The sequence below is a fragment of the Bolinopsis microptera genome, chromosome 1 (genome assembly GCF_026151205.1).
Source record: "Bolinopsis microptera isolate Bmic1 chromosome 1, MBARI_Bmic_1.0, whole genome shotgun sequence".
NCBI classification, from domain to species: domain Eukaryota; kingdom Metazoa; phylum Ctenophora; class Tentaculata; order Lobata; family Bolinopsidae; genus Bolinopsis; species Bolinopsis microptera.
Window position 1 is genome coordinate 13,599,117 of NC_087072.1, and position 10,498 is coordinate 13,609,614.

A 10,498-nucleotide genomic window follows, 5' to 3' on the forward strand; every position below is an offset into this window, starting at 1 on the left:
ACTGTTTATATTAAGTTCTTAAAAACTAAATCGTAATATTCCATTTAAATCGGAAATTCTCGTAGATTGACTGAACAATGACCTATTATAAGATTTCCTCCGATTTCGACAACTAACCCTGACACTGCACAGCATGTTGTTGGCAGCCACCACCGCCCGTACCCAGCAGGTAGCCGGTCTCTCCACCCTGACCGCCCTACCCAAGAAGATCCTGACACGTGTAGTGGGGAAGCTGAAGGTAGACGAGGAGTACTCTGCTCATGTTAACCTGGATCTGGAGAAGAAGTACGATGTACCTCTCCATCAAATCTTCAGCAGGACTGGTCATATTGACAAGAGGCTGGCTGGTGACGCTATGGTCATGCCTTGTTACAAGGAGAATCTACCTTTCCTTGGGGCTACCAGCGGCCAAGTATGTTGTGTTTAACATTAATCAAAAATCTTATTTGGGTACTTCCTATTAATAACCACCTTCTTATATTTGAACTTACAACTTTTCCTTCTTATATCAAGATAACTTTATCAACAAACACAACTTTTAAACCCCACCTTTGTGCAGATGGAAGCCTCCAGGCTGTCCAATGGTGTGACCACAGTATCAGTAGATAATAGCAGTCCTGTAGTTCACCTCGGTGTTTACTTGGGAGTTGGAACTGGTAACGAAACCAGAGCAAATGCCGGCAGTCTTCAAGTCATGAAAAATGCCTGGTATGTTCTTAACTTCCAATATTTTCTCTACTTTTAAAAACATCTCTGTAGTTAATTATTATCTCTAATTAATTAGCTTAATTATGTGCTGACCTTTAAATTGGTCCAGGTTAGGATCAACTACAAGGCGAACTTTGATTGGCGGACACAGGGAACCACTACAGTGTGGAGCCAATATTGAGTTCAATGTTGGACGAGATATCACTTCCATCACTGCTTCTTGTCCTAGAGATAAGGCTAGCTTGTAAGTTACATATTGTTCTTGCTGTCGGAAAATAGAAAATATTTTGAACTTTCCACTTAAATTCATCTGTCATCAGCTCTATAGTAATATTTACTTTGATATGTCCCAAATTATTTGATGTATTTCACAACAGTACACTATCGTGATATTATTAACGTACCTTAAAACTTCCCAGAGTATTGGATCACATGACACAGAACTTGGTGTGCCCGGAATTCTTCAACCACGAACTCCACCAAGCTAAAGTTGATGCTCTTCACCAGACTGGTGTTGCTCTGTCTGATCCTGCCACTATTGTGATGGAGGAGGCCAACAGGGTGAGCTGCTAGTGTTACAATTATCGACCATGTTAACCATAACTTTGTGTTGATAACTAGCCACAACATTGGGAATGGGACTTTGTTCTTGAACCCAATGTTAACAGTCTATATTTGAATGCGGTTCGTTTTGATTCCTTTGATCCCACTGAATGTGTGTATTTAAATTGTTGACGTGTATCATCAGCTCGCATACCGGGGAACTGGACTAGGCAGATCTATCTACTTAAAAGCGGGAAACACGGGAGCAATTGAGCGTAACACTCTGCTCGACTTCGCTGCTGAGAACTTCAAGGACTCTAACAACATCGCTGTAGTTGGTGTTGGTAAGTTATTGTTTATAGCCAGGCTTCAAGCTTCTGTGAGAGTTTGGACTTTGTGAATTGTGAGGGTGGTTCAATGAATTCTCACGACAATGTTATTTTATACAACTTTTATGATAATTTTTGATTTGATTGATATGAATTTTTCCATTCACCATTCATAGTAGTTCCAAATTATTAATATTATTACTACATTTAGTTTCCAATGTAAGTTGATCCAATGTATGACTAGTATAGCGGTAATGATAACCACCCCAACAGGTCTAGACCCAGAGAACCTGAGTGGATTAGCTGACGAATACCTGTGGTCACTAGAAGGAGGTTCTGCCACTGTTGCCAATACCACCTGGACTGGAATGCAGGAATCTCAGATCGAGGCATCTGGTAATGGGGCTCTAGCGATGTGTCTTGTTGAGGGAGCTGCTGCTGGGTCACAGGATGCCCTTGTATTGGGCATTCTCAAACATCTTGCTGGTTAGTATTTAGTAGAGACACGTGGTTTTTATTCTGGAAATGTTTGAAGAATGTTCTAGAATAATTGAAACTGAGACGGTAAATTAAAAACTGTTCAAAAAGTATTCGGTCCAAAACAAAATATCGTTTTTGCAGGAGCGGGAGGTTCAGCGATAACCCACGGTGGATCACACAGTCAACTCATATCCGCTGCAGCACCCTACACTCAATCACCCTTCAATACCCAGTGTGTTAACATTAACAATGTTAACACTGGTATGTTCGGGCTCAGTATCTCCGCTGCTGGAGAAGAGGTTTTATTTTAGTTATTTTATCAATTAAGTTGACTCATTTTGTTACTTTATTGCTAGTTTATTTAAGTTAATTTTGCAATTTGAAAGTTAAGATTGACACGTCAGGCTATGCCACTCGGAATGTATCATTTTTAAGCAACCCAGAGTAGTTATTTAACTGTAAACCTAATATTAGTTTACAGGGGGGGGGGTCCAAGGGGAACTTTGGGGAACTTTGGGAAAGTCCCCCAAGATTTCGGAAGTTCCCCAAAAAAAAGATCCCCAAAACTCCCCAAAGTTCCCCAAAATTCCCCAAAATTATTCAAAATTATTTAAAATTATTCAAAATTATTCAAAATTATTCAAAATTATTCAAAATTTCTCTAATATACATTAATACCCATTAATGTTAACATGTATGTTATTATAAGGTATAATCTTAACTTACTTGTTGATACTTGCAGCATGATAATTTGTTTGGCATTATAATTTTTTTGGGGAACTTTGGGGAATTTTGGGGAACTTTCTGAAGTTCCCCAAAAAAAAGTTCCCCAAAATTCCCCAAAATTATTTGTTTCATTGATAATTTTTTGGGGAACTTTGGGAAAGTCCCCCAGGTTTCCTGAAGCTCCCCAAAAAAAAGTTCCCCAAAACTCCCCAAAGTTCCCCTTGGACCCCCCCCTTTACATTTTAATTTATATCTTATTCAGATTGGGGATGTACTGAAGTCTTCTTATGGTGTTATGATAGGACTCAATGATGGTGTTTCTGACCAAGCACTTGAAACCGCTAAAAACAAACTCAAACTCGAACTTTTATCTGCAGTGAGTTTAATATTATTCACTTCTAAAATTGCTGTTTTAAATCAAGGAGACCCATAAAATATTGCCTCTTTTAATCATTTCTAACCGTGTGAAGTTTAACATTTAAAATAACAAATCATTTTTTCAGTACGAAAGCAATCTCGCTGTACGTGCAGCGACCGGTCTTGAGAGCATAGCAGCTGGCAGTCCCAGTTCGGCATCTCAATTATGCGGTGCTATCGACTCAATTACAAACGAAGAAGTGATTGAAGCAGCAAAGAAAATCAACAGCTCTGCTCCTATCTTGGTTTCGTATGGCAACGTGGAAAGCATGCCCCTTCAGAGAGAATTACAATAGAATAAATGAACTAGTCTATTTATTAAACGAGATTAACAACTGATAAACTGAAGTGCTACGTTCGATTTATTTCCTGATTTGTAAATATTAAAATGACAGTCGTTTTTCGTAATGTGTTATTTTATAGGTTGTCACCCACAGAATTGCTAGAGTTACTTGTCTCCCTGATATTGGGCCAGTCACAATAATCTAGAGTCGCAGTGTAAAACGGATGGCGCGAAGCAGTTTTGCGCAATGAAATCAAATTTTGGCGCACGTACGAATACGTTAGGAAACGTACGTTACGTACATATAATATAATATATGCATGAGTAGTACGTACGTATCTAGAAATATTATTTTATCTAAGGGGTCGTTCAGATATTACGTAATCAATATTTTGGCAATTTTTACCCCCCCCTCCGTAATCAACCGTTTGACACATCAAGGTTTGACACCCCCCCCCCCCCCCCCCCCCCCCCCGTAATCAAGACCCAACCCCCGGCCCCCTCCTATATTACGTTATCAAGATTACACACCCCCCCCCATCTATTACATGTTCATGTTAAGCCATTTATTTATTAAAAGCTATCACAACGGATTAATGAATGAAATAATCGCAATTAGCACTTACTAAACGAAAATTAGTTTAAAAAACGAAAATTTTGATTACATAATTAACGAAAATTGTCCAATTGGTATTTCGAAAAACGGTAAAAAATTAAAATTTTGATTACGTAATCAACGACCAACCCCCCCCCCCCCCCCCCCCGTAATCAACCGTAAGCATTTGAAACCCCCCCTCGGCTGATTACGTAATATGTAAACTACCCCTTATAGCCTATAAATTAAATATACGGTCGTGGTTATCAGTGTAATGTAGTGGTGAACATTTAATGTACGATTCCTATGACCCATCTATGAACCTTCTTCGGAAGTCCTCGTTCATGCCATGTGTCAGTAAACTGAAGTTCCTGCTAACTGTATGCTGCTTGTTAAAATCATAATTTCCGAAGGAACACTTGTGAAGTTAATCCTTACATCGGGATTCCCCGACGATTTTCAACCGGGAAATTTTCTCAATTCCCGATTTTCGGGAATTTTCGATATATTGTGTAATATAGTTGCAAATATTAGAATAAATTGTATTAAAATTTTAACAACGGCCAGGTAGCTCAGTTGGTTAGAACGCAGTTCTTAGAACGCCAGCAATCGTGAGGTTGCACGTTCAATACCGGCTGTCTACCTAGTCGTGGGTTGAGCGTCGTCGACGTTCTGCTAAGGATCCCATAGGATTTATGCAGCCTCCCGGTCCACCCAGCCGAATGCTCGAGAAATCGTGTGTGAGGGTTAAATGGGGAGCTGTGCAATATAGTACAGCGAAAAAGCAAAACTCAATGGATGGTTACCGTAATGGGTGCCACATGCCTAGCATGAAATATTTACCTACTTACTTACACTTGTGTAGGTCTGTAGAAGCATTAGAATCGGGCGTTGCCTGCCACAGGCTATCCCGAATTTAGAAGCTTGCTTTCATCATCATCAACCGCAAGAAATTCGTCGACTCTGGTCGGTACATGTCGTCGACTCTGGCCGGTACATGTCAATTCATCGCAGCTCGGCTTTTAATAATAACTTAAGTTATTCGTGTCAGAAGTTTACAAACATTTTAAAGAATATAGATACGTTTATAAACACATTTGGTTTGATAATTAAAGTGATTTCCCCAACTTTCAATTTGATTGTTTACAATTAAGCCGAGTTATGATCAGTTTAACTTTAAGATCTGGTGGATACTTGATGCCAACACTTAATAATCAGTGATCTCCTCACTCAATCAACCGTATGATTGGTTCGAGACTGCTTATAGGGCAGCAACCGAAGCGATATAACGCGAATATTTTTGATTTTAAGGAAAGTCACTATTAGAGTTTGGCGGCCAGCTCAGAAAGCTAAAGATCAAAGCCTTTTTATTTCGTCTCTCTTGAAAAACACGTGCTAAAACGGAGGACGGGGATACGATAAAACAAGCTGTTTGTCGACAGTAGCGATCCTTGCACCCGGGCACCGCATCCAGTCCTGAAGAATTGGCGTACTTCCACTGCATTCCAGCTGACTCCCTTTATATATATTATATATGTGTGGGTGAGCAAACGAGCTCGTTAATAGGTGAGAGATCTTGACCATTGTTAATGGTCTGGCCCGGCGCGCGCTACTTCGTAGCACTTCGTAACACTTTCGAGAAGAAAGCGACGCGCGCTATACTTCGAAGAAATTTAGACAAGTAACATCCGTCAATGAGAGATCGCATCATTGTGCCTGTGGGCACGTTTGACTCACTCGTCGAAGCACGTCATCGGGTTCGGATAGCATGCCCATGTTACGAGTAGTACATAGTAGTACTAATACGGTGCACGCACGGGTTGCATTACTGGGCCGCGCTCAGCCTGTCATTCCGCCTAATCTCTATATGTTTATGAACATCATAGCCTGAGGTCCCCAGATAATAGTGTATGTACTAAGAGCATCAACTTGCGGGTGAACATTTTATGTCTCAAAACCCAACATATTATACATCATTGGAAAGGTCTCATTGAGTAGAGTCGTTTGGTACCAAGTTTTGGGCAAATGGCTGTTCTTAGCGAAAGTTATAGCCCGTCAAAGTTCCAAAAATGACCATTTAAAAAATGGGGCGGGGCATCGTGTTTTTAAAGTTTTTGACGAATTTTTTTTACAGCATATTGTTTATCACATTTTTTTACACAAGATTTGCTGTATGCCGTAATTTTATTTTTTGATATTTTAATCAAAAATAATTTTTATTTGGATTTAAAAGTACGCGCTACGCCGCGCAGTTAGAAATCGCAATAAGGAGATTTAACCAAATTTTTTGTTGCGCAATTTTTTTTCTCATATCAAATTTACATGCTCATGTCGCATTTTCGGTTGCATCAAATTCAGCTGACGTCCACAACATGAAGTTTAAATGATCACACTGTGAAATTGGTTTGAAAGTATAATGCAAATATTGTTAGTTCTGGATAGTAATAATATGTATACACTTATTAAAGGAAGAATCCAGGGTTTTCCCTATACTATCCAGTATTGTCGACTGTTCCACAAATTTGAAGATATGGTTGAATTTACTGTTGTTAATGTTTATTGCTCTAGTCTGATGTATGCAATGGAATCACGATGATTGGTATCTATCTAAAAGCATATATAATGTGTAATGCAATTCATTATAGAATAAATGCAATTAGAAGTATCAATACCAGATCTTATCTTACTAGAAACATGAACTGAAAGCTATAATACTAAGAAAAGCTAAGCATCGTTACAAAGTGTAACACTCTACTCACCACAGTAGAGTTCAGGGTGACTTTGCTAAAGGGGAAAGATTGGTTAGAACAGTTAAGATCCTCCGTAGTCCTTAGTGGTTTTCCAATTATCCTCATTCTGAGTGTCATGATATGGATGCCCTTGCAGAGGAGGTGCTGGGATGTTTCTGCTTCTCCTGAAAGTGTCCACAATCTTGTGTCTCGAAGTTGACGTTGTTAAACTAGTGGGCTGTGATCTATCCTGACAGTGGCCATGTCAGCCATCTGATGTGAGTTCCAGAAAAATTAAAATACCTGTATTTATGTTTGTGAAGGAACATCTCAAGTGTGATTTTCCTTTGTCACTGAGTTTGGCCTAATTGGGAGAAAGGGTTCTGGTCCTATGGGGATGTTGTTGGATTGATCATCCCTTGCTAATTCGTCCGCTAGTTCTTTACCGTTACTCCTTCATGCCCTGGAACATCCAAGTTCTACTCGATGTGAATACCTATTGAATTGAGTTGGTCTGAGATGTTCAGAACGAACCCAGGCACGTAGACAGGGGGGGGGGGGGGCTAGTGTCCCCTAGACCGTAGGAAATGTCAAAATCTATTTTGCAAAATTTTCCGGGGCCTGCGCCACCCTAGCCCCCGCCAAGTGGCTCCGCCCCGCTGGGCCCTGGGCCCACGACCTCCGCCACAGCTTGCTCGCTGCGCAGCTGGAATGGACGCGTTGGCTCGCCGACAGGCCCCCCCCCCAAAGAAAAATCCTGGCTACGTCCCTGAACGAACCTGGAGTTAAAACTGGTGCTGTTAGGCGCTTTAAATGCAGCCTGGGAATCTGAGAGGAATTAATGATTGATGGGGATCCTAAGTTATCATTAGTCCAGATACTTGCCATGTCTAATGCAAATAGTGGGTACTATTTTCTCAATGAAAGTAAAGGAGGATTGTCTGTCCTGTATTGTTACCATCTAACGTTGGGCTAACAAATTGAATCCAAAGTTTGAGTAATGCATTCGTTAAAATTTTGATGTCCTAATATTTGCATCCCTGAGGCATTGCATTGTTGTTTGTTCCTGGTCCGATTATGCTTTAGTGAGCTATGCTGTCCACCAGGGTACTGTAGATCTAAGGGTTCCCCGTGTAATGCGACAGGCTATGATAGAGCATCTCTGGAGGATGTCCAAGATGAACTGTTTTCGAACGTTAAGAACTTCTGCTGTATAAACTGATTAGAACCAGTAATGGTGTCAGTCGAACTCTGCTGCTATTAGATGATTGTAGAGCGTTTTGTCACACTTCAATGAAGAGTTTGACAAAGCTAACCCGGTCCCCTAATCCTAGGTTAAATGTGATGGCCTCAAGATGAGCCCTTAGCTGTCTAGCTGAGATGACCTGGAATATGGTCACTGGAGGGAGAAGTGCTAAGGATTCTCGCTATCAGTGTGTCCTCACTCCTCATAGTCAGAGTGAGAGATTTGAAATCTCTAACTCTGTCTTATCACGAGCCTGTGTCTAGCGTGTGTCAGCCCTTATGCATTACCTGTCTTAACTGAAAAAGACCTGAATAGTGGTTACTTGAGGGAGTGCAAAGACTACTAATTATCAGTGTGTCTTTGTAGTCAGAATGAGCGAATTGGAATCCGTAGCTCTGTGGTGGGTGACTTCGTTGGGACCTAAAAGCCGAAGGAGAATTTCTTGGTGATTTAATAGCTCTTAGAGCTAGGTATCTTTGTCTAACGTGTCGTCATTCGTGCGTGTACTATCTGGTATCCTGATATCTGAAAGAGAAATTTCCTGATGCTTGGTAGCTGTTAGTGTCGACTTCCTGGTTCCTATGGTAACTTTGAGTTGGCAAGTCCCAACCTTTGTACTCAACAAGAGAGCACACCACCCGTTACTGCCAACCAGGCCACATCGGAACTTTGAGTTGGCAAGTCTCAACCTTTGTACTCAACAAGAGAGCACACCACCCGTTACTGCCAACCAGGCCACACCACGCTGAGGTTCGGAGAGGATTTCGTGACCCTTAGACTAAAGTTATATGTATGACCACACCCTTTATCTCACTTGTTTTAAGATATCTCTGCTTCTGATAAGAGCTAAACTTTCGTCTTGTGTATTTAATTTTAAATGATCATGGTTTTAGAGTCTTCAGACTTCGGGTTGTTGTGTTTTCAGTTCAGACCCCATTTTTACACTCTCACGAGCATCGATTGACACACTTCATACAAGATATCTCAGCTTCGGTCTTTTGATGGGAAATAAGTGGTCATCTTGGTCATTACAATGGTTAGAATCATCTCAACGAGATAAACAAATTGCTATGAGTTTTCCAACACTAAGTCTAATCTACTCTCTAAACATGCATTCCTAGAATTTTCACGTTCAGCCTGTCTTGTAATCTTTAAGTTAAGTACCCCTGTTTCTGATCAGTCTAAGCCCGCACCTAGTGTTGATAAAAGTAAGCGCCCAGTACTTGATATATTTGATTTTGAACCGTCCTCAGGCTTTAAGAGAGCACAGCCGTCACAAGCTGGTGCTAAGCGTAAGAAGATTAAGGTTAGTGCAGAATCAAAATCAACTTCAGTATCTAGTAACTGGCTCACTCACTCCGACACAGGAAGACTTAGTATGTATTCGGAGCAATATGATATTTGTCAAAGTTCTAGTACATGGTATGATGATATTATAGTTAATAGTTATAGCAACATGTGTAAAATTCATCGTTCCAACTCATTTTCATTTCAAGACACTTGCTTATCCAGTCCTTATAGTTATAGTAGTTTTAGTCCAGTTGACAGTAAGTTTATCCAGATAATTAATCCTAGTAATTTACATTGGTTCTGTATATCTAACGCCCTTACTTTCATAAGTGAACCTCATGTTGTAGAAATTTTTGATTCCATGAAAACCTCAGCTAGTTTAGAGAACAGTACTGTTTTAGATAAATCCATCACTCACTGTATTCTTAAGTTAAGACCTCTCACTACTTTAGTTAGGTATATTGATACGCAGGTGCAGGGTAATTCTTATGATTGTGGTCCTTTGGCTTTAGGTTTCTTGTGGGCATTATCTAAGGGACATCATCCCCGTCAGTACGAGCACTTAAGAGGCCCAATGATCCGCTCTAAGGTAAGGCAAAGCTTCATAGAGAATAGGTTTGTCCCTCCTACCACTAAGCCTCCTAGAATGCACAATAAAGTAACATTGAGATCTTTTAAACTTGATTTCAGGTCTAAGTCTTTCGTTCATCAGTCTTAGGCGTTAGAATTTTCTGAATTGCAGGACATTGTAGTATATACCTTACTCGGGAATATTATAGCGGGTTAATTTATGACTGGGAAAATTAATAACCGGGAAAAATATGGCGGAATTTCCCAAAACCCGCCAAATTATCCCGGTCATGTATTTACCGGTGGCCGACCTTTCAAGTTTTTTTTCAGAGGTCAACAAATTTTCAACCGAAATTTCTGTTTTTGTTACTTGTTAAAGAAGTTATTTCAATTTACAGTTACTGATATTACTCAGAAATAGAAAAAAAGACACGTCTAGTATTTAAAGGAAAATAAATATATAGCAATAATAAGTCAAATCTTCATTAAAGCGTATTCTCATTCTCATTATCGCTAATGTCCCCACTCCCCTCCATTATCATTATTTATATCCCCCTGCTGCTGACCGTCAAATTCGAAGTT

At 40.1% G+C, this 10,498-nt stretch overlaps 1 protein-coding gene across 1 annotated transcript; it reads left to right on the forward strand.

Moving 5' to 3' along the window:
* Positions 1-133: 133 nt before the first annotated feature.
* Positions 134-3,642, forward strand: LOC134816798 (cytochrome b-c1 complex subunit 2, mitochondrial-like). The gene is made up of 9 exons (XM_063825795.1): positions 134-412; positions 560-708; positions 818-952; positions 1,128-1,269; positions 1,457-1,595; positions 1,854-2,066; positions 2,202-2,359; positions 3,049-3,162; positions 3,290-3,642. Exons 1-9 carry the CDS (start codon positions 134-136, stop codon positions 3,497-3,499), a joined length of 1,539 nt encoding a protein of 512 aa, XP_063681865.1. The 3' UTR covers positions 3,500-3,642.
* The last annotated feature ends 6,856 nt before the right edge of the window (positions 3,643-10,498 follow it).

Coding starts and splice junctions, on each gene's coding strand:
- LOC134816798 (XM_063825795.1), top strand. CDS start 134: ATGTTGTTGGCAGCCACCACCGCCCGTACCCAGCAGGTAGCCGGTCTC. Junction 1,270..1,456: donor TGATGGAGGAGGCCAACAGG/GTGAGCTGCTAG, acceptor GTGTATCATCAG/CTCGCATACCGGGGAACTGG. Junction 3,163..3,289: donor AACTCGAACTTTTATCTGCA/GTGAGTTTAATA, acceptor TCATTTTTTCAG/TACGAAAGCAATCTCGCTGT.